This window comes from Rhinolophus hipposideros, assembly GCF_964194185.1.
Source record: "Rhinolophus hipposideros genome assembly, chromosome: 24".
NCBI classification, from domain to species: domain Eukaryota; kingdom Metazoa; phylum Chordata; class Mammalia; order Chiroptera; family Rhinolophidae; genus Rhinolophus; species Rhinolophus hipposideros.
Genome location: NC_138070.1, coordinates 5368235 through 5395108, shown reverse-complemented (window position 1 = coordinate 5395108; position 26874 = coordinate 5368235). Strand labels below are relative to the sequence as shown.

General features: G+C 51.2%; 2 protein-coding genes across 6 annotated transcripts; one reads left to right on the top strand and one right to left on the bottom strand.

The window, feature by feature from the left end:
• Positions 1-14402, top strand: LOC308492167 (calcium release-activated calcium channel protein 1). Its single transcript, XM_081036790.1, has 2 exons — positions 1-573; positions 11183-14402. The coding sequence occupies exons 1-2, from the start codon at positions 277-279 to the stop codon at positions 11783-11785; spliced, it is 900 nt and encodes a 299-aa protein (XP_080892916.1). The 5' UTR covers positions 1-276; the 3' UTR covers positions 11786-14402.
• MORN3 (MORN repeat containing 3) lies at positions 14059-26096 on the bottom strand. 5 transcript variants are annotated; one of them, XM_081036792.1, is made up of 8 exons: positions 25999-26096; positions 24592-24643; positions 23633-23806; positions 19683-19840; positions 17985-18144; positions 16726-16910; positions 16358-16435; positions 14059-15939 (listed from the first exon to the last, which is right to left on the bottom strand). In XM_081036792.1, exons 3-7 carry the CDS (start codon positions 23775-23777, stop codon positions 16364-16366), a joined length of 720 nt encoding a protein of 239 aa, XP_080892918.1. In that variant the 5' UTR covers positions 23778-23806; positions 24592-24643; positions 25999-26096; the 3' UTR covers positions 14059-15939; positions 16358-16363. The 5 variants fall into 5 exon arrangements, with proteins under 5 accessions (XP_080892918.1, XP_080892921.1, XP_080892917.1 ...); XM_081036795.1 differs by having other exon boundaries at positions 18102-18144; positions 25999-26079; XM_081036791.1 differs by lacking the exons at positions 14059-15939; positions 23633-23806; positions 24592-24643; positions 25999-26096 and adding an exon at positions 22545-22835 and having other exon boundaries at positions 16224-16435.
• Between the last annotated feature and the right edge of the window lie 778 nt (positions 26097-26874).

Below are 26874 nucleotides of genomic sequence, written 5' to 3'. Positions count from 1 at the left end.
GCCGAGGGTCCTGGCCGGGGGATCCGGGACGCTGGCTCGCGCGCAGGCTCGCGTCGCTGCCGCCCGGGTTTTTGCAAGCGGTGCTGCTGGCCTGCGAGCCGAGGCTGCAGCTGCTTCCTCGACCTCCTCTTAGTCCTTCGCGGCCGGTCGCGTTAGGCCCGGCCCGCACGAGCTGCAGGCGGCGGCTGCCTTAGGCGGAGGCGGAGGTGCGGCGGGGAGTGGGGGCCGCTGCCTCCTCAGGCGCCCGGGCGGGCCCGCGCCTTTGCAGCGTGCTCCATGCATCCGGAGCCCGCCCCGCCCCCGAGCAGCAACAGCCCGGAGCTTCCCCTCAGCGGCGGCAGCACCACCAGCGGCAGCCGCCGGAGCCGCCGCCGCAGCGGGGACGGGGAGCCCTCGGGGTCGCCGCCGCCGCCTGCCGTCACCTACCCGGACTGGATCGGTCAGAGTTACTCCGAGGTGATGAGCCTCAACGAGCACTCGATGCAGGCGCTGTCCTGGCGCAAGCTCTACTTGAGTCGCGCCAAGCTCAAAGCCTCCAGCCGGACCTCGGCTCTGCTCTCCGGCTTCGCCATGGTGAGCCTGGGCCGCCCTGCCCTGCCCCCTCTCCTGTCCCGGCCGCTCCAGCCCGCAGCCCCGACGGGGCCCACAGGGGCGCAAGCTGGGCGGGCCGGGGGTGAGGGGAAGAGCTGGGAGAAGGCTGTCGTGGACGCTGGAAGGCGCCAGAGGGGCTTGACGTGAGAAGAGGTGGGCGACGAGTGACACCGACGTGGGCGATTAGGTGTCATACAATGTCCGGGGTTGGGGGGGGGCGGCTCTGGAGCCTTCAGATGGGCAAGCTTGGTGCACGAGGAGGGAGAAACAGCTGGATCCTTGAAGTAGATTTGTAAGACCACCATCCCACATACGTTTTGGGGAAAGAAAGGACATAAAGGGATCTCGCGAGCAGGTGTCAGAGGTGGGAAAGCGGAGCTAGACCCCAGAGCTGTCTGTCGTGCACCCACGCTGGAGAGCAGACGTATTGGCTGTGTTCTTTTACCACCTAATGGAGGGGATTTCCTGACACCCTTCCTCCTACTACACTTTCCGAGAGCCTCAACCCTGGGGGTTTGACAGCCACTCCCCACCCTCAGTTTCTTCTCCAGCAACTTGCCACTGAGTCACTGGGTGTGGGGGAGGAGGATGGGACATGTTCCCCGTTGAATGGGCTCTTTCTTGATTTGGGGGGTAGGCCTGGTTTCTACTCCCAGTGCAGGGCTGGTCTGGAGCGAGAAGGGAGCCTCTGAGGGGGCGGGTAAGTGAGGCAGCTGGGTGGGCAGAGAAGTGGCCCTGCCGATGCCTTCAGGCCGGGAATCTTGAAGTCTCCCAGGGCGGGGCACTACAATGCGTGATTATCTGCCGGCCTGAATGGGATCTGCCCACATCCCCACACACACACCCCCACCCTCGCCAAAAAAAAAAAAAAAAAAGGTCTCCAGCTCGGAGTACTCCTGCTTGTCAGTGTTGTCAGTGAGTGAGCTAAGCCCTTAGCTTTGAGGGAGGGAGTGGCTGCACCCTTGTGTTTTCTCGGGAAGGGAGTATGTCTGGTACTCTCCCTGTGTCCTGCAAACAAGTGGGCCAAGACCGTGGAGCCTGCACTTTTTAGGAGCCCTGAGCAGACCCAGGACACACTGGGCCACAGTGCAGAGCCCAGGTGATTAGGGGTGGGAAGACCTCTCCCAGCTCTGCCACCGGCTGCCTGTGTGACCTCAGACAAAACTCTCTCTGGGCCTCGACTTCTGAATCGGTAAATGAAGGCTGCTACTCAAGTTTTTCTGACTTGAAGAATTATATCAATTGAGGGAGCCTTGAGAAAAGAAGAAAGAAACTGTGTGTGTAAGGGAGTGACACTAGTTTGTAGTTTAGGCTGACGTGATGAAATTCTGGTGTTTCAATCCCAGATCATAAGAGACCAGTCTCTGCGTTTGCCTGGGGAATGTCTAAGAAGAGCTGGCGTTTACCAAGCACTCACTATGTACGAGGCATTGTGTAGGTTTCCTAACTTCCACACCGACGCCTCAGCCCCCCTTGGAGGTGTTTTTTGTCATGGGACTTTGTCAAGGCCACACAGCTAGTCTGCTGGAGCGGGATTTGAACCCAGGTCAGTTGGCACCCAGAACTCTCTTGGGCGCTTTTGTCATTTGTGTGTATGGAGCTCTGATTGATGCCCAGCCAGGGACATGTTTGGACTAGGCCTCTTAGGGAATGAGAAATAGAGCAGAAAAGTTTCTTTTCAGCAAAATAAAATGCTGTGGTTTGGGGGAGGGAGTCACACCAGGGATTGTCAGCTCTTCACAGCGGTGCTCTGGGTTTAAGATGGTGGGATCCCTGTTCCCCTTTTTCTTGGGGTCATAATTGCATAGCTGCTCAGGCCCCATCCCACTCCAGAAGTGAGGATCCCGTCGGTGACACTGTCCTACCTTCTCTAGTCCTCTCTTCCTTCCGAAGAAGCCTGGTCTGCTAATCAAATGTCACCTCCCTCTTTTGCTAAAAACAGTGAGGGAAGTCTGGAGTCAGGGGCAGCCAGCCGCATTGGGAGGGTCTTGGCTCACCCAGACTGTCTCTTGGGTACCCTTATTTTCCACGGTCAGTGTGGCAAAGGCTTCCTGGCTTCACTGATGGAATCCCCAAAAGTTCAGCCGGCAAGGGCTGAACCCCATGACAATCTCCATTCTGGGGAAGCAGTTACGAGAGGGTAACTGTGTGTCATGTGCCTGGAAATCTATGGGAGAGATGGGGTTGTGTTGGGGAGGGGGGCTCAGCAGGCAGGTCTGCCTGTGCCCCACCCCACCGCAGACACCCAGCCTTGTGAGTAAGCCTCTGAGAGGAAGGGGTGCCACACAGCCCAGCACCATGGAAACGAAGTGAGTGGAGTTTCCTGGACTACTCTCCCTTGTCCTGTGAGTCAGCACTACCAATTTCCTGCCCCCACGACTTCCTAGATACCTGGAAAACCAGAGGAGCTGACATGACCTTTGATCTCTAAGAGGGATGCCAGACTCACCTGGTCTCCAGGTGTGATTGAGGGAGGGTCTCCCAAGAGTGTAGAGGGGATGGCGAGACTCCCCCTTCATGGGTGGAAGGGCCTGGCCAGGTGTCCTCGTGTGTTGGGGAGATAGGCCGTGGGATCTCAGACAAACGGCTTTACTCTTTAGGGCCAGTTTTTTCATGTGTACAAACAGGAGACAACTTGCTATCCCAGGGACTTGTACGAGGACTCGTTACGAGACCCAGTTGGGCCCACGAAAGGTTGAGGAATTTTCAGGATCTGATGATGTACAACTTAGCTGGACCCTCTATTCTGCAGACAAGATTCCCTCTCCTGCTGGCACTTCTAGAAACAAGGTGCTGTGTCTGAGCTCAGCATCCATACGCCAAACCTGCCAGGGACCTGGATATAGTACATGGTCAGCATCCTGGAGGTGCTCTTGAGCCAAAGGTACTCTCCAGGGCTATGATTCAGACCACTTGTGCCTCAGTTTACCTCAGTGAGAGGCTGCCAGGCTTGGCCTGACCCTATCCCCTGCAGGACTGTGGCAAACACACATGGCAATGTTGGTTTGCTGGGGAGGGCAGGCTGTAACGTTAGCCTAAGCAGAAGATAATTGGGAAGGTCAGACTGCTGCCGTAAACAAAATGCTTTCCACGACCTGGGATCAATTATTTTTGGATTATCTGCCTCCTCAAGTTCTCGGCCCGCCAGCACCCTTTTGTTCCCAGGTTCCAGAGCGAGTTTAAAAGTTGCTTGGAATTTCTGTGAAAATGAGTTGGAAGGAAGGGCTCAAATCATAAGACATTATTTTGAGCCTTTGTGACAGATTCAGAGTGCAAGGGGCACGGAGATAAGTAAGACATTGCTTTTACTACTCATAGTACTAATTACTACTCATTGTGCTAATTATTACTCATAGTGCTAATTACTAATAGTTATCATTGCTGTTGTTGATTGGGTCCTTGTGAGAGGCTAGACGCTGTGCTTGTGCTAAGTATTGGACTTGTACCATCTTGTGTGACCAGCACACAACCTGGTGAAGGTTGAATGACTTGCCCGAGGTTACCTGGCTGATAAGCGACAGAGCCCTCTGTCTGTGGTGTCGCCCCACTGCTATGAGAGAGGAAGCATCAGAGTGCTGGGAGGCTTGGGTATGCTCAAGCAAAGTAAGAACGGGGACTCTGGAGCCAGACATCTTGGGTTCAAATCCTGGCTCTTCCACATAGTGGGGAAGACACTTAATGTCTCTGGGCCTCAGTTTCCTCATCTGTAAAATGGGGGTGATAGCAATACCAACTTCATTCATTGTACAGATAGTCCCTGACTTAAAAGGTTTGACTTAACGGATTTTTCGACTTTATGATGGGGTGCAAGTGGTCTGCATGATAAATTACATGAGATATTCAACACTTTATTATAGAACAGGCTTTATGTTAGATGGTTTTGATCCATGTAGGCTAATGTCAGTGATCTGAGACTACGTTTAAGGTCGGCAAGGCTAAGCTATGACGTTCAGTAGTTAAGTTGTATTAAATGCATTTTTGACTTATGATATTTTCAACTTACAGTCGTTTTATTGGGATGTAACCCCATCAGAAATCAAGGGGCATCTGTATTTGCAAAGCACTTAGAATATACCTGGCCCGGGTATCCAGGAATCTCATTCACCCTTGTTCCCATGGTGTTGGGGCTGCTTTTATAAGACTTAACTAATTTAGAAGAATGATTCCAGCTAAGCCTTGAGGATGGTAGAGTTAGGGCTTGGGGTAGAGTTAGGGCTTGGGGAAGAGCCCTCTGATTAGAGGAAGTGTCAGGGACCATTAGTTACAAAGATGAGAAATGATAGGGTCTCGGGGAAAGGCAGAGGGGCTGGTACGGTTGGAGTTGAGGGTGTGTAGGAAGTTGTAGAGAAAGATGAATATGGCCAGGCAAGATGGTGCAGGGCCTTGGATGGCTGTTAGGAAGTTTGAACTCTTGTATAGGCACTGAGGAGCCATGGAAGGTATTGGAGCGGAGGAGTCACATGATGAGTTCTAGAATAATGTTGATGATGTTGCTATTTACTGAACACCAGGCATGTGCCTTTTTCTTTCACACTAATTTAATCCTCAGCTCTACAGGTATGTACATAGAAAGGAACACGAAGCCTCAGAGGTTATAATTACCCAGCTAGTAGAATGCAAGCCCTGGTCTGTCTGACTCGGAGTCTTTCTACTCAACTACCCTCTCTCACGTCCCCTGTAGCTGGTCGATAACTAGGCCTTTGAAGTCTTCCAGATGTCCAGTTTGGGGCTGTGCAGAAATGAAATTTTGCTGAATGCCCCAAGGGGACGGCGCTGCATGCCTAGCTGAAAAGCCTTTTGTAAAACTTCACAAGTGCCTGTGGCACATTTCTGGAATTTTCAGTTGGGATCTGTATTGAGCTCTGCTGGTTGCTGGGTCCAGGACTCGTGAAGAACTCTAGGGCTTCCCAACGGTGCACTATGGTTATCAGTGTGGTGAGGGGTTCCCTTGGAGAAATAAAAGTGAGAAAGTTTAGACAAAAGCCAGCCGGTTTTTCTCTGGTGGGACTTCTGGGGGCCTCTAATGCACTCCCCAGAAGTGATGTCTCAAACGGATGGGACCACAGACTCTTTTCTTCAGAGGAGATTCTCCTGGGACTGTGATATGACAGATCTCTTTGGGAGCCTTGGTCTAACCCAGGAATCAGCCAACTTTTTCTGTAAAGGGCCGGAGAGGAAATACTTTTGGCTTTGCAGGCCATGAGATCTTGGTGCTGGTTTCTCAACTTGGCCATTTTAGCTCAGATGATAGGTAAATGAGGGGGCGTGGCTATATGCCAACAAAACTACAAAATCTGTAGTCTGCAGGCCACAGTTTGCCGACCTCTGGTCTAAATGGTGGTCTCCAAACTTTTGAGTGCACACGCCTCTCAAAAAATTGCCAGCCTCAGTATTTGTATGCTTACGCATACGAATGTGTATGCATATTATGTGCATTATCCATTCATCTTATGTATGCTTATGTACATGTGCTCTAATAAAACACCGTGTGTATGAAAACATACATAAAAATACACTGAAAAGTTGAAAGGATGCGCTCACTAACAACTGAATGTCATCAGAAGTTCTAATATGATCTCCCGATTTCCAGTGGATCAACATAGGATTGTCTGTCAGACACTTTAGAGGCCTTGGACCAAATTACCCGAAGGTCGGGTCTTACCTCCACTTATTCCTTCCACATTCTTTTACTGAGGCCCCTAGAGGGCCAGGCCCGGCGCTGGGCGCTGCGGAAACAGAAATCTAGTGGAGTGGAGGAAAGCAGACATGTCTCTACATCTTCCGAATATGTTGGTCAGTGTGATGGTGAAGAAACACTGATTCAAGGACACTAATCACCACCTGAAAATACTTATTTGCTTAAATGTTTGGTGCCTGCCATCCTTCCTGGGGCAGGCAGTTGCTGTCTTACAGTACTTGCTGCTTTCTCTCCAGCAGAATCACGAGACCATCCAGGCACACAGTTGGTTCTCAATAAATATCTTCCGTGGATGAATGAATGGCCATGGAATGGGTGACGTGGAAGGTAAAATCTAAAGAAGTCGGATTAGCCAGATGAAGACAGAGTCTAGGGCTGTTCTCTCCCCCTCCCCGCCCCGCTCAGCAGGTTCCACCTATTAGTGGCTTATGACGTCAGTTTAGTGAGTTGCAACCAGCACTTTATTTTTTTTAATGGAATGAAATAGAAAGCGTGCATGGCATATTGCGCGTGTTGTAAGAATAGACCATGTTCATGCTTTTAAGGATAAGTATTATTTGGTGGAACTTTTGTTTCTGTTAAAATGTGTGTGTGTCTATTTATAGAAACATTTGGAGTACTGGACTGTAGTGGTCAAAAGAGTTTGTAAACTGCTGGACTAGGCCTCAATCCTCGCTTAATAGATGGCTTGCATCTGAGGTGGGGCCGGCAGGCGCTGACAGCTGTGGGTGACCCTGGGTGACTGCGGCTTGGCGGCCCTCCTGTTCCAGGCTGCAGCCACCCACCCTCCTCAAAGTGAACAAGCCCAGGCTTGGGAAAGGGGAGTTGTGTCTCCCATCTGTGGGTGCTGGGGTCGGGCCAGCCATGGGAGGGCTGCCTCAGAAGGGCCTGGACTTCCAGTCGCCAGGTGGCCTGGGTCTCCATGGAGCCCAGCAGGAATGAGGAGAGGTGGTTGGCATTCAGGCATAGTGGGCAGACACCTGGCAAAGCCAGCCAGGTCCTACCCTTCAGAATCACATGAGATGCTTCGTGGCTCATGCTTGAAAATTGGCATCCCAATGTTCCCCGTGGAGGGGTCCATGGACCAGTGTGAGGTGTGGCTGGCTGTCTCTTGCCCTTCCTATCCCTTTGGGACCCCTGTGGCCAGGTTGAAGCAGGCCTGTGGCTGGCTGGGAGCTGTTTATTTTGGGTTAACGGGCTCCGGCTATATTTACCTTGTGAAGCTGCTTGCAATCTGATCTGATTTCTCTGGGACTCAGCTGGGGCCCTGGGAGTCACTTGCCAGATTCCGTGAGGCCCCCCTGACTTTACTCTTCCTTCCCAAGGGGAGATTTCCCAAGCCGGAAGCATTCTGGAAAAGGCAGTGTCTTTTATTCCAATGAACAGTTTCCATCAGGCTCCACCAGGATTTGTGCCAACCACTTCTTTACGCAGCGTAGCACTGAACTTGGTCCCCAGTTTGGGAACGCTACATACAACCAGCCTGCGTAGAAAGTTCCAGGAAGTGTAGGGTCCAGCGAGGGTGATGGGGTTTCTTCCGGAACCCAGCAGCAGGCCCCTTGCTCTTCCTCAGAGGGCCCACATTGCAGACTGAGCCACCCAGCCCAAGAACCGGAGGAGGGCTGGCCAGTTCTGGTATCCCCAGGCCAGGGGTGTCCCAACAGCCTATGAGCCTATGGATGTGACACATGGTGTGGAAAGAGTGGTCTCTGTCCTGCTGATGTGGCCATCTGGCCAGGTGTGGTTTGGGGGAACATTCTCCTTGTGCCCAGATATTGTAGCTGGGGCAGATGAGGCCTGCTGGTAGACCATGGGCACATGGGGTCAGCTCTCTCCAGCCAGAGCAGAGGGTGTCCAGGCACCATTTCTCTTCTGCTTCAAGCCCTGTCTTTTTAACTAAGATTTATTGAGCACGTCCTGTGGGCCGGCCCTGTGTTAAACACTTACATGTCAAGACCTCATTTAATCTCTTCGGCAACTGTCTTAGTCCATCTGGGCAGATATAACAGAACACCACAGGCTGGGTGGCTTATAAACAACGTTTATTTCTCACAGCTCTGGAGGCTGCAAGTCCCAGATCAAGGCACCCGTAGATTTGATCGATGTCTGGCAAAGGCCGGCTTCCGGGATGACGGACACCTCTTCTCACCTGTGTCCTCACATGGTGGGAGCCGAGGGGTCTTGCCTTATAAGGGTGCTAATCCCATCATGGGGGCTCCACCCTCATGACCTAATCACCCCCCAAAGATCCCACCTCCTAACGCTATCACATTGGGGGTTAGGGTTGCAACACATACATTCAGAGGGGATACAAACTTTGTCTAGCGTAGCAACTGTGTGAGAGAAGCGCCATTACCACCTTTGCACACAGGCTTCAGAGCCAAGTGGACTTGAGTTCAGGTCCCTGGGGGACAACCAACCACCTCTCGGAGCCTCAGTTTCCTCATTTGTAAAAGAAGAATAATGATGTTACTAATGATCATTGACACTTTGTTAAGCTTATTTTATGCCAGGTCTTATTCTAAGGGCTTTTTATATTTGTGAATTCATTGAATCCTCAACACCTATAAGAAGTAGGCGCCTGTTTTTATAGGTGCAGAAGCTCTGGCCCAGAGAGCTTGAAATATTTGTCCGAGGTCACCAGCTTTGTAAATGAAGGAGCCAATTCATGCTGAAGACCTATACAGAAGGGGAGATACCAGGAAGGGAACAGATTGGAAGCGTTACCTGTGTGTATGGCCCCACTTTCACCACCACCAGGGCCTGACACACCTAACGGGTTCATACATTTCCAGTGAGGGTGTAAGTAGCCAGTGGACCTGGGGCAGCTAAGCAGCACGTTTTCCTGCTTGTCCCTTCTCGGGTTTCAGGTTCCGGGGCAGCAGGCCAAAACAGGAAAAGGAAGTGCTGGGGGTGGGGAGGTGGCAGGAGGCACCACTGCTAGAGGGTGTGTGCCCCCCTTCTCCAGTGTGGGCAACCCTGGCAACAGACTACAGGGCCTCCGGATGTGGCCTTTGATTCACCATGCCCTGGTGGCCTGCCCTGATGCCCCATATCCCTCACTGGCATATACTAAGAATTCTCAGGGTTGGCATTAGGCCTCCAGTGGTCTTAAAAGCAGTTAAAATCCTAATGGCACTGCTCCAGAGTTATAGGAACTTGTAACATTTTGTAAACTCCTGGGCTGAAAAGTTCATATAATCATCAACTGTGGGAAATCCAGAGCAAAATCTGAGTCCCATTGAAATTGCCTGAAAAGTCCTATGAATATATTGTACCTGGGTGTTCTAAGGAAGGTGTCCATTATTGTCACCAGAGTCTCAAAGGCGTCGGACCCCAAATCAGCTCTAGATTGTGCGTATCCCTCCTGGAGGAGGGTAGAAACCCCAGATGATTTCACATAGAGACAGTGAGTTTGGGAGTGAGCTTCCTAAACTGAATAATAGTAATAAAGCTTTCACTGAGGGTTTACTCTGTGCCAGGCACTCAGTGTTTTACATGGGATTAACTCAGTCCTCACCATAAACCTCTGAGCCATGTGCCATTGTTCCCATTTTACAGAGAAGGAAACTGAGGCCCAGAAAGTTGGAGAAACTGGCCAGAGTCACAGCCTAATAAAAGGGCAGAGGAGTCAGGATTCATAGTCAAGCTGCCTGGCTCCAGAGCCGGGGGTCCTAACCATGGGCCCACCTTGCCTTTCCAGACCATAGTAAGGATACAGAGGAACAAGAAATGAAGCAAGCAAACAGGGCCAGGTATTCCAGGCAGAAGGAGAGCTGGTGGGGAAAGAAGGAGCCCACCGCCCTCCCCAGGACTAAGGAGGGGTCAGGGCATGCTGACTTGGGGCTGGTGGACACATTTCAGCATTAGACCTCCCGCGCTCAGAGCCTGGCACGTACTTGGTGAACATTTCATGAAGGGTCACGGCCCTTAATGGTATTGCCATCGGTGCTCACTACCCCAGGCCCGTTAGACAGGCCCTGGCAGTATGCCCGCCACCCGCTGCTCCTGGTGCAGATCTGACGAGCTGGCTCCTTTTCATGGGGGTGATTTGCAAGGCCCAGGTGAGAAGCAGCGGGCGGTGCGCCCAGAGTGTGCCCCTGGTGACCCTGGATCCACAGGTCCCCAGGAACTGGAGAGCAGCCTGTACCTCAGCCCTGGGGCCCTAAGCCCAGAGCTGGGGCCGGGGGAGGAGATGGCCCCAGGGCTGTCCCACCACACTGGGCTAGAGCCCATCTCTTCTGGGAAACCTCTCGTGGTTCCTTGTTGGTTGGTGTACTATGTTCTCAGAAAGGGCCTGGGCATGACCTGCGAGGGCCTTCATTCACCCCCCACCCCTCTGCTTGAGAATGGGAGTGTGGGGCCAACAGGGAGAGGGGTGGGAGCTTTTTTTTTTAATGCAAACTTTATTCTAGTGAGATACACACACAACACCATTTTAACCATTTGTGGTGGTTGGTTTTGAATACCTGGCTGGGTGGTAACCTCAGTGGTTACTATTTGGGAGGTGTTTGCCATGTACCAGGAGCTCTCATTGAATTGTTAAAATAATCCTATGAATTAATACAATGTCCCTGTTTCGCAAGTAAGAAAGTTGAAGTTGAGTCTCAGAGAGGTTCAGTGACTTTGCCAAGGAAATCAGGTAGTAAGTAGCAGAATTAGGATTCACATCCAGGCAGCCTGGGCTCCAAGCCTGCTTTCTTCACTTGTACTTTCTACCACTTACGACACCACGGTGGTGGGTCTTATTATCCCCATTGTATAGATGTGGAAACAGAGGCTTCGAGAGGCCAAGTGACGTACCCAGTGTCAGAGCTTGACAGAGCAAAGCCCCAGTGAGCTGTGACCCACCGTCCTGGTGCTCAGCCCACCTCTTCCCTACCCCCCCCCCAGGTGGCGATGGTGGAGGTGCAGTTGGATGCTGACCATGACTATCCGCCGGGGCTGCTCATTGCCTTCAGTGCCTGCACCACGGTGCTGGTGGCTGTGCACCTGTTTGCGCTTATGATCAGCACCTGCATCCTGCCCAACATCGAGGCGGTGAGCAATGTGCACAACCTCAACTCAGTCAAGGAGTCGCCCCACGAGCGCATGCACCGCCACATCGAGCTGGCCTGGGCCTTCTCCACCGTCATCGGCACGCTGCTCTTCCTGGCCGAGGTCGTGCTGCTCTGTTGGGTCAAGTTCTTGCCCCTCAAGAAGCAGCCGGGCCAGCCTCGGCCCACCAGCAAGCCCCCAGCCGCCGGCGCCGTCGCCAATGTCAGCAGTAGCGGCATCACCCCGGGCCAGGCTGCCGCCATCGCCTCCACCACCATCATGGTCCCCTTCGGCCTGGTCTTCATTGTCTTCGCCGTCCACTTCTACCGCTCACTGGTCAGCCATAAGACGGACCGACAGTTCCAGGAGCTCAACGAGCTGGCTGAGTTCGCCCGCTTGCAGGACCAGCTGGACCACAGAGGGGACCACCCCCTGACGCCTGGCAGCCATTATGCCTAAGCCCTCTCAGGCCCGGGCACTTCCTAGCTTTGGCCTTATGCCCTTCCCCATGACCTTGTCCTGCTCCAGCCTCAAGGACAGCCTGTGCAGGAGGCCAGGCTTTCGTCATGGGGCAGAGAGTAGAGGGAAGAGGCTCTTTTTAAAGAGAAATGACTGCACTTTGAAACTTTCCTCTAAGAGAATAAGCACTTCCTGTTCTTCCAGCTCCAGGTTCACCTCCTGTTAGGAGGCCACCGGTGGGAGCCAGAGCAGGGACAAAAGCTCCCTTTGTCCCTCCTCCTCCCCCATGCCAGTGCCACCTGGATTCTTCCTGTCCTTTCCGTCTTGACCTGCCCACCCTGTTCAGCGTCGAGTGTGTGCGTGTGTGTGAACACATAAATATACTTATAAGGGACACCTCCCTGTGTCTATTTGTTGGTTCTGGGCTGCCTGGTATTTCTCTTGGTGCCCCAATCAGTCAGGTGAGCCTCTAAGCAAATGGTTTTTTCAACATTTTGAGAAATGTCAAACCTACAAAAACATTGCATGAATAGCCACTAAAATATATATAGTCAATTCTTGTTAATCCCAATAGTTCTGTTCTGGAAAGGCACCGTGAACATGAATTAGCCAATACCAAACCATCGCTCCTATGGGAAATACAGTGTTAGGTTCCTGTGAGCCTCTGGTCGCAATATTTTTGTCAACTGATGAATACGTTACCTTGTTTTATGTACGTTTCTATTTAAAGACAACTTATACAATATATGTTGTTGAGTCATTGGCATTGAACTCAGGGCCAACAGAGCTGTCACGCATGCCTGCATGAAGCTTGCCTACCTGGCACAGACACTTTTTGTTTTCTGTAAGGCACATCACATCCTTCCTGCACTCAGGAACACTACGCAGCACTTCACTATGCTTGAGGACCATTTTGAACAACGAAATCAACAAAAAGCATAAAACGTGGCACTAAATAAGACAGTGAAAAGGATACTTATTCCCAGTGTGAGAGCTGAAACAAGGCAGTGTGTCTCCTTGTTCAGCCTCAGCAAGCAGGCAAATTCTCAAATATAGAAACCATGAATAAGGAGGATTGCTGTATGTTTTTCCCCCCGAGCCATATGCATAGTTCCCTTTGTGCCTAAATACTTCCTCCTAAAACCAAGGACATTCCCCTGAGTAACCACAATTCAGTGATCAAATTCAGGAAACTTGACATTGATACCATGCTACTATCTAATAGAATGTTTGTGTTCACGTTCCGATTTGTCCCAATCATGTCCTTTCTAGCAGTGATTTTTCCATCTGCGATCATGGGTTGCATTGAGTTGAAACAGCCTCTCTTTGTCCTTTGTAACATTGACATTTTTGAAGCAACCAGGCCTGTGGTTTTGTAGAATGTTGCCTTAGTCTGGTTTCTCTGATGTTTTATCATTATTACAATCAGGTTGTGCATTTTGGCAGGAATGTTTATCTCCATTTTTCAGATGACAAAATTGATGTCCAAAGAGGTTAAGTAATTGGCCAGAATTAGAACCTGGAAAGTCTGGCTCAGCGCCTGGGCACTCACAGCGATCTTAAATGGGCGGATTCTGGCTTTGCTTAAGAAATAGGAAGACCCAGCAGTAGTACTGGGCCCACCTTACCGAGCTGCAATGGACAGGAGCTCAGTAGCAGCCACCCTCTCCCTCAGGACGTATGTTTGCCACAGTCCCCACTGCTCCCTCTTGTCTCACACCAGGCCAGCTGTGTCTGTGTTCACTCGCCTGGCCCCCATGGGCCTTTGAGTTTCAGAGCTCTGTTTGTCCCAGAAACCCAATACAGAAAGTGATCGTAGGAACACAAAGTGCTCTGGCTGAAGTGAAGGTTGGTTCTGGGAGAGTGTGGTCTTAAGCTCTTGTCCTTCTGTGCGGACGTGGACATGGCCAACAGCTGCTTCGTGAGCTGAGTGGGGAATGGAGCCTTCCTTTGTCCTCTCACAGCTTCTTGCCCCCATCCTGTGTCACAGGCACCAGGGCCAACCCCTCCACCACTCCCTGTGGGAAACCCTCCACCGCTCCCCAGAGAAGACTAAGGCATCTTCCATGCATTTCCATAAGAGATCCATCTCTTGACTTCAGAGACCTGGGATCTGGCTCGAATGATTTCTGGAGGTGACTCTGTAATCACCAGATTGGCTTGTAAAATGCACATATCCAAGCCCCTCCCCTGGGTGTGTCTGGATTCTGTATTTTTAACAAGCACTCCAGGTTACTTTCAACCCCAGGTAAGTTAGGGAAACACTGGTTGTTGAGAACAGCCTCTTTAATTTCAGTTTTATTTATATTTTGAATAGCTAATACATTCACGTGGTTCCAAATACACTGTGAAAAGTTGCCCTCCCTTGTTCCCAGTTCTCCCCAGAGAACCATTGTTTGCCAGTTTATTGTGGTCCTATCTGGAGAAATTTTATAAACAAGCACACGCACCCTACTTTTTCTGGAACATGGTAGCCGTCAAGACACTGCCACTTCTGCATCTTAAGAACAGATAGACTTTGAAACCTATGTAATTTTACTAACCATTGTCACCCCTTCCACCCCTTCCCCCATAAAGTCTCAAAAATAAAAGAGCAGATAGACCTCTGTTTAACTACAGTCACTTTCTAGCTTGGTGACTTGTGAACCTCCCACCTCGGTTTCCTCTAAAATGGCCCTCAGAATAGCAGGAAATCTCATAGAGTCATGAAAGAGGACACGTGTAAAGCTGCCAGCACAGGGCCTGGCACTGAGTGAGTGTTATCTGTGAGTTAATGCTGCACCCCAAGGTAGCCAGACTTAACTTCCAGGTGTCAGAGGCACAGACCGAGCCCCAGGCCTCGAGTCAGGCCACCTTGCTTATGCTGTCGAGGCAGAGAGACGCTCAACAGTGTCAGTGAGCATTTATTAAGCCTTTATTATGTGCCATGCACTGGGTGAGGCCTTTACGAACATCATGGTGTTTCAAGGTTACACTGCTGACAGTGGGCTGAATCATTATTTTGTAGAGCACATCATAGCATGTTTAGCAAGATCCCTAACCTCTACGCAATAGGTGCCAGTAGCATTCTTGCCTGCCAGCTGTCACAGCCAAAAATGTTTCCAGACATCCCAAATGTCCCCAGGGAGGGAGGGGGATGAAATCATCCTCAGAACCGTGCCTTATTTGACCTTCTCCATATTTGATCTTCACCGTAATCACAACAACCCTGGGTGGTAAGTACCGTTATTGTCTCGTATTAGTGGGGAGGAAATCTGGAGAACCCAAGAACACACAGCTAATAAATCACAGTGGAGTCACACCCAGGCAGTTTGCCGAGCTCATGTTTCTACCCATTACATAAGAGTTTGTCTTATCTTGCAGAAATATTGTCTAGATTAGTATTACGCAAAGCCCTTCCCAGATACCTGCTTCACAACTAACCTCAATACATGTTATTCATTATGATTCCATCTGTTCCCAAATCCTCAAAACACCCTTGTGAAATCTAAGTCCCATTTTACAGATGGGCATGGAGGACACATGCTAAAGGTCACAAACCAGTGAGCCAGGGGTCCTTGGCCCCAGCTGCACATTAGAATCAGCTGGGGAAATCCTGAAGGGCCAGGCTTCACCCCAGACAGATGTGAAACTGGGTGTGGGACCTGGGCGTCTGTAGCTTTTGAAGCTCCCACGGGATTCCAAGGTTGAGAGTCTCCGTGTTAGACCAAGAAGCCAGGTCAGGTTTTCACCCTAAATCTTGGTGACCAGTGTGACCAGATGCAGGCTCGCTCTCCTCTCTGGAGTACCTCCTGTCTCTCCCCCAAGGTCAATCCATGCAGTCCATGGGAATGTCTTCCCTCTTCTCTACCTGAAATCCTTCCCAAGCCTCACCCCATAGTTCCTAGGCTAATGCTACCAGGTTCTCCTTTATTCTCAGGCACTCAGGGATGGGGTGCTAGAATGAAAGCCATAACAAGAGAGTCCCCAAGGCCAGGGGGTGGAAGAAGCACTGGCCTCCCATTGGCAATGATCCAGTGCTGGGAGGCGTGAGTCCCTCTGAGAGTGCCAAGGGTGTGCCTGGAGCCACCATTCACTCCTCCAGTGGGAGCCACACTGGTCTGAGCAGTCGGGTGATGTGGGCTTCACTTTCTCCTGCAGCTCTGGTATTCTCTCTGCAGAGGCGAGGGCTTGGTAGGAGCTGGCGATTCAGACACTGTCCCAACACCCTCTCCTCGAACCCTATTTACACCCACACCAGGAGGGGCTAGGATGGGAGGAGGCCCACTGGACAGATGTGCAAGTGGAGGCCTGAGGCAAACCATCTTACTCAAGGCATTTGGGGTGAGCCAGCCACTTGACTCCAAGCAGTGTTCCTCCCTGGAAGCCCAGGGTACAAATGGGAGGATTTGGGCAGGCCTGGAATGAACTGGTCTTCAGGGAAATGAGTTTTGAAGGGGAGGAACCAAAAAGGACCAGCTGGACTGCAGGAGGCAAGAAACCCAGCCTCTCTGGTCCTGTCCCCGAGTCAAAGGAGACCTCAAGAAGCTGCGTCGTCCACATAGAGGGTGACAGGAGTGCCTACTCCCTCACCTGGCATCAATCTTCTTGTGTCTTCTTGAACCTGGCCAAGGCTTCGTCCAGTACGCTGTCGGGATCTAGAAGTTTGATCTGGAGGGAAGCAGCAGGGGTTGGTTTGAGGAGCACAGAAGTCCCAGGCCGCCAATTTTATAAGGTGCTGCCTGCTTTTCAGGGTGCTGCTGCCAGCCTCGGTGGGGGTGGTGCTGCCTGCCTTGTGGGGTGCTGTCTACCTCCCTGGAGATGCCGTGACTGAAAACAAAACCTTGTTTGTTTCCTGCTTGGGCTGGGCTGGGCCAGGCTAGGTGTGGCTGGTGGGGTGGGGTGCTGTTTGCCATCTCTTTCTGGATTTGGCCACAGGGCCCTTAGTGAGAGCTGCCCACCTCAGGAATGGGGAACTGGGTGGGCTCAGGGGCCTCATCACGACCGAAGTCGATCATTGTGCCACACTTGGCCACATCGTCCACCCAGAAGCCTTCAAACAGCTGACCATGGTCCAGGTGGAAGAAACGCCCAGACCCGTTCTTCAAGCCTCGCTGCCAGTATCCCTCATAGCGGTTCCCATTCTCTGGAAGAAAGGACAGGGAGGCGTGGGTGCTGGGCATAGCAACCCAAGCCAGACCACCAGGCTGGCCCCTCCACCACACCTGGGCCGGCCTTCTGCCACTGGTGGGGACAACTGACCTAGAAACATTAGAGCCCTGGGGTGTCAGCGACTTCCAGAGTCAGACCTGGTTCATGTCTTGCCTCCACTACTTACTTGAATTTGAATGAGCAACATGGTTTCCTATTTGTAAAATAATATAGCTAATAATATGAATTGGCAATGTTTTTTCAGCACTTACTCTGTGTCTGGTTCCATGCTATGTTTCTGACCTCAGTCCTCACAAAAACAGCCCTGTGAAGGATGCTGGATTCCATTTTACAGATGGAGCTTGTAAAGCTCAAGGAGTTTGATTGACCCACTCAAGGTCACAGAGCTAGGGCAGCTACGAAAAGGTCCAATTTACAAAGTTCACCCTGGTTGCTATGTAGAGAATGGATCCTGACACTAATGGGGGTTTCTCATTACTCTTCCCTCTGCAATGTTCTTCACTAGCTCAGTACATATCCAGCCCCTTCTCTTCCCTCAGATCTCAGTCCAAAGGTCACCTCCTAAGGGAGGTATTCGCTGACCCTAAGTGAATCTAAATATCCCATCCCCAACTCCTTTGTCATTCTCCAACACACCTTCCTATTTTTAAGGGGAATTCCTGTGTGACCTTGAGCAGGTGACTTAACATCTCTGCTTCAGTTCATTTGTAAAGTGGGAATGATAAGAGTACCTATTTTATAGGATTGTAGTGAGGATTAAATGAGCTCAGGGCTGTATAAGTGTAGGCTTTGATTGTTATGACCATAAGAAAATGTCTTAATTGTTTATGTTTATTGTTAGACTCGCCTTTTAGCGTATAAGCACCCTGAGGGCAGGGATCTGGTCCTGTCATTTACCTTAACCCTCACTGAAGCGGGGAGTTGCGGGGGCGTGCCCAGGGGGCGTGGTCACGCAGGGCCAAAAGGAGTGCGGCTTCGAGGGCAGGCCGGGTGGGAGGGGCCAGCAGGCCATTTGGGCGGGGCCGGTTGAGGGGGATGGGGCACTCACTCAAGCGCAACATGCCCTCCCCATCAGGCTTGTCGTTCCGCCACTGGCCTTCGTAGATGTTGCCGTTGCTGTAGTACATGCGGCCCCACCCGCTGCGCTGGTTGCCACACCACTCACCCTCGTAATACTCCTTGGGTCCGAAAAACTGGATCCCATAGCCCTGAAAGCAGGAAAGTATCCATGTTCACGGAGCGCAGCCACTACTAGGAAAGCCCTTCCATCCTCCCTGGCACGCAAGCCACACCTGAACTTCTTCCTTGCTTCCTCCCTCAGTTCTACGCACCGGCTGATGGTCGTGTATTGCAAAATTGCCCCAGGCTGTCCAATTCCTTCAGTCCCTCTGCAATCGCCTTCATGCAGCCCACCATCATTTCTCCCCTCCTCACTGGTCCCCTCCTCCACTCTCCCGTTCTCCCAGCCCCCATGCATCCTCCAGACAACAGCTAGAAGGATCTCTACATGGCCCATCTGATCAGGTTTGTCCGGTTTCCCCAACTCTGATTCTACCCTACGAAAAGTCACAGATGCCTCTGAGAATCAGATCAAAGCTACGGACTTTCTCCCCAGAAAAGTGAATTCATCAACACCACATTCAGAGTCCAACCACAGAGAATCATGGACTCCCTGCAGATCACACCTAAGGAGGCTGGGTTAAGCAGCCCAAGTCCCTCCCTCGAAATTTTGGTTCCCTATCTACCCTTCAAGGCCCCCACCTACTTGTCCCTTCAACCCCACCCGTGGGGACACACACCTTGCGGACATATCCTTCCTTTAGCTACTTCTGCCTCCTGTGCTACTTCCTCTTCTTTTTTGTTCTCCATGGTTAACGCTTTGTATCTTTTGGTGTCACTTCCTACGGGAAGCCTGCCCTGACTGTTTAATGATCTTCCTCTGGGCTGCCTGTGCAAACTTCTATCCTAACACCATATTATATGTAAGTTGTTTATTTTTGGATCTCTCTATCCACTGGTCATTCAACAATTTGAGAGCAGAAATCCTGAAATCTTAGGCTCTACCACTTGCCAGCAGTGTGACCCCAGGTGAGGCACTGCACCTCTCTGAGCTTGTTTCCTCATTAATAAAATGGAATGACAATGATGGTGATGATGACGATGTATCATGTAGCATATCGTGTTCCAGGACTGCAGTAGCAGTTGTTCAATAGCGATACTGGATTTTTATCTGTCTCCATGGCCTATGGCGAGGATTAGATGTTTATGGGTTGAGGACATGCCCCTGTCTGGCTTCTACATCTGGGGCCTTCCTCTCTAGTCCTGTGACTTAGGGTGTGGCCTCAGCTTTCTTGCTCTCACTTTTCCTACCCTCCTCTTATCCTGGCCCAAGAGAAGGGGGATTCTTAGGAAGGGCTGCCCAGGGAAAAGAAAGCCAGGAAATGAGTAGGGGAGAGGGGGGAGGAGACTTCACCCCCACACTGCCTGGCGGCTTCTTATAGCCACAGAGTTTCACAGTCTCCTCCCTGAGCCCTTTCCTCTGGCTTCCTGTTTCCTGGGTTTTGTTCTGAGAAGCCTTAATGGTTCCCCACGCCTTCCTTCTCCTATCTACAAGGTACCCCTGTTCTCCTCCCCTCAAACCTTCCCTTTCTCCCAGACCTCTCAGACTGCTCCCCCTTACACACACACACACACACACCCTGCTTTCAGCCTGGCCCACGCACCAGGCATGACGGGAACCACTCACCGATTTCTTATCGCCTTTCCACCAGCCCGAGTATACTTTCCTGTACTTTCCCGTCTCTTGGTCAGGACGGCTAAGGGTGCCATAGCCATCTCGCTTTCCAAACTTCCAGTCTCCCTCATAGATGGCCCCTTTCTTCTTCCAGATCTGTGTTCCTTTTCCTGATGACACACAGATGGGCCACACTGCAGACATGGCTGCCATGGATCTGGGGGACAGCTGCTGGGTCTGTCTGGGCCTCCGGGGCCCCAAGATTTGGTGATTCTTAAGGGCTGGGACAGGTTCTGTGCCTTGTCTCTAGACCCCCAACACCCAGGAAAAGCCCAAGAAAGTTCCACTTCTACAAACTGTTTCTCCAGCCATTTGCCCTGAAGCTAGATTGACATAGCAAACCTGAAATAGAAACCTACCTACCCCTTCAGCTTCATTTCTTAATAATACAGAATGGATACGCTGATGACCAGGGTTTTGTGAATAAAAGGGGTATCTTGGCAAGCCCGACAAGCTCAATAACTAAAAGTAACCACAAGGGATGTTTTGATTAAAAAAACAAAATCCTAACTGAATAAATTGTGGTGGTAAGTCACATTCGAAGGCCTGTGTGATAGATTAATCTCTATCTTGAACAAGCCCTATCCATTGTTTTTGCGCATCTAGAATAACATACTAAAACGTCAAAATGATCTCCAGACCCTGATGTGGGGAAGACAACTTCAACATTCCTCATCATTATCTTTTACCTGCAACCTCTGTAAACTATGTATGTGAACTGTAACTACCCTGCACCCGTCAATGTAAAGAAGTACTATGTATCTCTCTTACTTTTTTATCCAGTCTTAGAGATTTCCCCTTTGCCTTCTCCTGCCTCCCTAATCTACCACCAAGGAATTTCATGCACCTGCCTTACCTCTTCTGCTTTGATTCTAACGTATAAAATAAGCAGCAAAATTGCCATTCTCGGGAGCATTACCTCAATTCTTTAAGACTTTGCTTCTGGGACTAGCCTTCAGACTCTTGGCTCATAATCAACTCTTTAAACCTTTCTTTAAGTCTGGAATTTCTTTCATTGACAGTTTCTAGGTAGTGTTCTGCATATTTCTTCAGCGAACACACATGGAGACCCATCTCATACTACTCTAGTCCCTTCTGTGCCCTCCAATCCCACCTGTCAGATTGCCCTCCAAACACTATGGCCTCTATGCTGTTTCTGGAACCCACCAGATATGCTTCTGCCTCAGGGCCTTTGCATCTGTTTGTTCCTTGGCCTGGAAGGCTTTTCTCCAAATATTCACTCACGCCCTACCTCCTGCAAGTCTTTGCTCAAATCTCATTTTCCCAATGAGGCCCACCCTGACCATCTGATTTAAAATGACAAGTCTCTCCTATGCTCTTACTTTGCTCTGTTTCTTTCCATATCACTTATCAACTCCTAACATAATAGATAATTCACTTACTGTGTATTGTCTGTCTCTTCCAGGAGAGTATGCGCTCCGTGAGGGCACAGAGTTTGGTCTGCTTTGTTCACTGCTCTATTCCCAGGAATGAAAAGCAGTGCCTGGCATGTTGTAGATGACCAATATTTGTGGAACAAAGGGATGACTAAAATATTTGTGGAGTACCTACCTACACGGGCCAATCACGTCTTGGAAGTTCAGGAACAAATGTAACATTTTTCCTGTGAGCTTACTGATCTCGGGTGAGTAACTTAACTCCCTGGGTCTCACGTTCCTTATCTTTAAAATGGGGATAAGAATATCTCATGGGGTTATTCTGATCATTAAATTCATTAATATACGTAGAACACTTAGAACAGTGCCTGCATTTAGGAAAGATGATATCAATTATTTTTGCCCTTGAGGTAGGGCCCAGTCGTATTGTAGGGGACATCATGGTTGTTTGTGCCTATCCTTCTCCTAGTTTTATTTCCAGCCCTCTGGCACTCTCAATCCCTGAGGCTAGCCATGGAACTGACTCCTCTTCCTTGCAAGACTGGCCAATCAGTGAAGTCCACTCACCCAGTTACCATGATTGGTTCAGTGAAGGGAATATGACCAAGTTGGTCCAATGAGACTGTTTGCCTGCAGAATAAAGGCAGAACTTACCATGCATGGCCTGTGAGTCCCTATGTGATGGGCTCTCGTGACCTGCCCACTCTCTCTCCTCTTGCTCTCTCTGCTCCAGCCACACTGGCTTCCAGTGAACAAGACTTAACACCCCAAAGCATCCCTCCATTCTGATTCCATTATCTAGAAGACATGCCACTCTGCCTGGATAATCATTCTGATCCTCCTGGGCTCAGCTCAAACTTCACCTCTCGGATTATGTCCTCTTTTGTGTCTCCTCTCTGGTCCGGTGCACAGCCTGATGCCACCACTTTCAGCTGTATGACCTTGACTAAGTCACTTCCTTTCTCTGAGTCCTAATTTCCTCATCTGTAAAATGGGATATTATCTATTGTGCAGGTTCTCTGTGAGACTGTTAGCTCCCTGTGCTTGGAATTATGCCAGATGCCCAGCACAGGGTGTGGCGTGGACTGAGCACAGTAAGCGTTAGTGGAGTGAATGAATGACACCCTGGGGAGCCACCCTCTCCTTGCCCTGCATGGTGACTTTTTTTTAAAACCTCTTCCAATCTACTCTGTATACCACAGCAACTCACTTCAGCTTGGTCAAAAGATGTGTCTTGAAGGGGGTGGGGGGGGGTTGGGCCTCCATTCTCCGACAGGTCTGCTTTCTACAGCCCCAGCCCCATTAGCTTGAAGGGAGGCAGGACTCATACAGGAAGAGGGCTCAGAAGGCCACAAAAACCCACAAGGTCATATCACTGGTAGGGCAGCAAAGATCCAGAGAATAGGAAATGACTTACCCAAAGTCACATAGCTACTCTGTGGTAGAGCCAGGCTCAGAACTTCAGGGTTCTGACTCCGAGTCCAGGGCTGTGTCCATACCACATGCTGCCACCAAGGACTGAAGCACACACACAGGCGCACACACCGAGCTCTGAGTAACCACATAAAGCCTGGACTTTAAGTCAGTGCTGAGTGTGGATGTTGTGTCACGCACTGAGTGGGGTCAGCTTTGGAGGGCTTCTTGGACAAGGAAGGTTCTGAGTAGCATCCCTGCGACGCTCAGCCCACAGAGAACATTCCAGAAATTCCCCTTTCCTTTCGTATAGACCCTGGGCTACATAATTGACAGATGTCATCTCTTATCTTTACAGATAGGTATCATTCCCATTTTACAGATGGGGAACTCAGGCTTAGAGATCACTCAAGGTCATAGCTGGTGGAGCTGAGATTCTGACCCAAGTTTATGTATTCCAAAGCACTTCCTGCAGGAAGGCAGGAGAGAACAGTGGTTAAGAGTATAGAATCTGGAATTGCAAGACTGAAGTGAGAAGTCATGCGCCTTTTTAAAATTAAAACTTTTTTTTTCTTCAGGGCTTAAATTGTATCACAAGGACCCCTGTGCCCCCTGCCAGTTAGACCCAGAACCCAGTCCAGTTAAAGTCTGAGCCCCAGCAACTTGAGGGAGGGGGTCCTCGCTCACCCCCTGCTGGTCAGACCCCAGGTCAGAGCTGAGTCTGAAGACCAGTATCCCCCTTGCAAGCTGGTTTCTGGGATCTGCCTTTTCCTCCTGCTAGCCAGCCCCATGCTCACCACAGGTCTCAGAGGGGCGGGACGGAGCTAGTCTCCAGAACCCCAGCTGGGGCTGGGGCTGGAGTCTCAAGACTGCTTTGTGCCCTGCTGGTCCCTGAGACCTTCTCTCAGCTGACATCAGTGCTGAGTTCCTTTCCAGAGCCCCGGCATATGGAGGCCCCTGGCTGGTCCAGGTCATCATTCCCCCCTGAGAGGAGCCTCAGGGACACATCTTATGTACTCAGTGAACTCTGCACGCTGCTTCCTTGGCTCAGGCCCCACACTTGCTGCTCAGCCCAGAGGGTCCCTCACTTACCGTGTTTCATGTTGTCCTTCCATTCTCCCAAATAGCGGTCGCCATTGACCTCATATACCTGGCGCCTCGGTCCGTTCTTCTGGGCCTTCTTTTCCCATTCCTTCCACAGGGGCTCGGACTTTTTCAGGCACTTGGAGACAGGCATGTTTGCTGCTTCTGCTGGGCCAGAGGGTGCTGGCAAAGGGTTGGGGACATCAGGGGCTCAGTGTGCCCCGCGTTATGCCAGGGTTCTGGGGCTTCCCAGGGAGCCACCTGTCTCAGCTCAAGTGGGGTGAGTCATGTGTGTTCCGAGTCCCTGGGGCAGGTGACCTGCCCTCGGAGGGGATCGTTTTGTGTTGGACTGACCCTCAGCTCTCCCCTTCCTTGCTTCTCCAGGGAATCCTTGGGGGTGGGGTCTGATGGCACAATTGCTTGGGAACCCAGGGAAACCAGTAGAGCATTTGGGTTTGTGATGGCATCAGGAAGAATCTGCCCTTGGGCAGCGGGTGACAGTCACACATTTAATAACCAGTATGACCAATCGGGGTAGATGCTGGCCCTAAGGCACCACTGGAGCTCCCAGTGGTGGGGAGCAGAGAACCACCTCAGGGGCGTGGGGGGTCGGGGTAGCCGGGCTGCTCTGGGCTGGAGACAGCTACCATGGCACAAGCCCACAGGACACCCCCTTACACACACACCAGCCCGACACCCAGTACTTTAGCCCCCTTGGTCCTGTCACCTGTCAGGCAGATGGGGTAGTGGAAAAGCCCTGCGGCTGGTTTTGCAGAGGTTTGCAAGCTGTCAGGAGAGCCCACCAAAGATACTGCCTCTGGTGTGCCAAGTGTCCCGGTGTGCCCAGGACTGAAGGGTTTCCTAGGGCCTTGGAATTTTCAGTGCTGAAGCTTGGGTAGTCCCAGGCACACCAGGATGATTGGTCGCTCTTCTATCTCTGACCTCTCACCTCTGCCTTAGTACTTTACCTGTTTGCTCATCACCTGGCCAGGATTTTCCATCAGACCGGAGATCTCCTCCCTGGTGGGGTTGCAGAGAGACTTTGGGTGATCTAGGGTCTCTCTCCAGTCTGGGAGCCCCCATCTGTGTTCTTCCTGTCCCCAGGATCTCCAGTGTAGACATTTATGTCCACCTGTCTATCTCCGTGGGAATTTTGCGAGGTGATAAAGATGGTCCCCTCCAAAGCTGAGGATCCCTGTTCCCCTGCAGCATGTACCATTATCCTGCGCATGGGTTTGGGGAACACACACACACACACACACACACACACACACACACACCACACCAGCAGTGCTAGCAGCAGGGGCTAGTGAAATATTTGACCATCAGCATGCAGAGAACCTGACCAATCAGAATGACCTCAGGGCTGAGCAGGTTCCAGGAGATCATGGTGTCCCACGCATCCACCCACCCAGGGCGAGCGTCCCAGGTGTGCAGCTTGAGCAGTCACACAGAGCCCAGCCCTTAGAAGGGCCCATACTTGTTTACTAATCTGTCACTGGCTTGACATTCTCATATTTTCTGAGCAAGGGCCCTGCATTTTCATTTTGCACTGGGCCCCACCCATAGAGGTGCGCCTTCTGTTGGGCTACCAGGGGCCTTCAGGAGTCTGACCAGGCTGACCAGCCATACTGGCTGGTACATATTTTGACAATTATACCTAGAAATAAGGACGGTCACTCCAGGCAATAAAAAACAGCAAGGGCAAAAGCTGGAAGGGGCAGGAAACAGTCTCAGGTCCTAAATTTAGTGTTTTCCTTTTTTCTCCTAGTTCCAAGGACTACCTGTACTATGATGAATCTTGATATTTAAATGAATTCACTTTTAAAAATCAATACATTTATCCAAGAAAGAAACGTCAGGTAGAATTACCATAAATGGAAAACCAGTATCAGGTACCCTAAGGGGAAGGGAACTATAAAAATAAAAATACTAAAAAGAAACCAATGTAAGTCTTAGCTAGATTGAGATTAGCAAGTGTTTAGAAAGATGTTAATGCCCTATCAGCCCAGACTGACACTTGTTCCTTGGAGTACTCAGAATTGTGAGAGAACCCAGAATCTAATAACCTTCTTACGATGTTACGGGGTGTTACTTAATGCCCCATCAGCAGCGTAACAGAAACTCATCCTGTGTCCCACACTTTCGGGAGCATAGGTTATACTCAAGAGGAGGTTAGAGTCTTACTACAGGAGCTACTGATAAAGAAAAGAAAGCCTTGCAACGCGGTGCACGGACTCCGCGAAGGTTGTTTAGATGCTGAACAACAGTAATTCGCACAATGGAAGGTGGACGGGCCAGGCACACACACACAGGGCTCGTGGTCCGTCCCAGCCCTCGCCCATTGCCCCCTGAGCACTCTCACCTGCGCTCACCTGAGGGGCGGAGCCTGGATCCGGAGTCTCGGGGCGGAAGCAGTGGGGTCGCAGCCTCCGGCCTCTAGCGCAGCCTGCGGCGCGCGTGCTCCGGCGTCCGGGGCGCGGCCAGGGTCGCTATGGTAACGCGGGGCCCCTGCAACGCCACCGCGCAGTGCCCGCCCCTTCCTGCCCAGGCTGTGCGCTCGCGGGACCGCGCGTGGAGAAGGGTGCGGATCCTTGGGCGTCCACGGAAGGACGTCTGCCGGCCTGTGGAGGTCGAGTGCCGGCTGGTGGTGGCCAAAGGCTGGTGGACGAGCTGGGAAGCCCTGATATCCGCGGAGCGTGGGCCACGGTGTGCCCCGGCAGGTTACTACCCCACGGCTCTCTTGTCTGGGGTTTCCCAGAGCAAGTACAATGGCCGAAACGGGCAGGAGAGGGTTAAAGGCTGTTCTGTCTAGAGGCAAAGACGGAGCGGCAATGTTTGAAGGGAAAACCACATCACACCGGTCCTTAGGCTTGTAGGGGTTTACTAGACGCCTTTGAGAATCTGAGGGAAGTTTTATAGCCCTTCCAACCCTGAATGATGTACACAAGTTGACCCGAGTCACTCCTCCTGGGCTCACACCCTTGTCACTCGGAGTAAAAACCACAGCCCTAGTGGCCTTGAAAGCCCTGCTTCATCTGCCCACCTCCCTCCCCTTTCCTCTTTGACCCTGAGCCTTACTCAGCGCCTGGAGTCGCACTGTTCCAGCCCCACACGCTTTCTTTCTGGAAAATGCTGGGCATGTTCCTGCCTCAGGGCTTTTACCTCTTCTGTGCCCTCTGCCAGGACTTCTTTTCCTCCAGGTAGCAGCCTGGCCCTATTCAAACATCACCTTCTCAGTAAGGAGTTCC

Coding starts and splice junctions, on each gene's coding strand:
- MORN3 (XM_081036791.1), bottom strand. CDS start 22,692: ATGTGGTTACTCAGAGCTCGGTGTGTGCGCCTGTGTGTGTGCTTCAGT. Junction 19,841..22,544: donor GAGTAGCTATGTGACTTTGG/GTAAGTCATTTC, acceptor GTGTGTCATCAG/GAAAAGGAACACAGATCTGG. Junction 16,911..17,984: donor GGAGGGCATGTTGCGCTTGA/GTGAGTGCCCCA, acceptor CCTTTCTTCCAG/AGAATGGGAACCGCTATGAG.
- LOC308492167 (XM_081036790.1), top strand. CDS start 277: ATGCATCCGGAGCCCGCCCCGCCCCCGAGCAGCAACAGCCCGGAGCTT. Junction 574..11,182: donor TGCTCTCCGGCTTCGCCATG/GTGAGCCTGGGC, acceptor CCCCCCCCCCAG/GTGGCGATGGTGGAGGTGCA.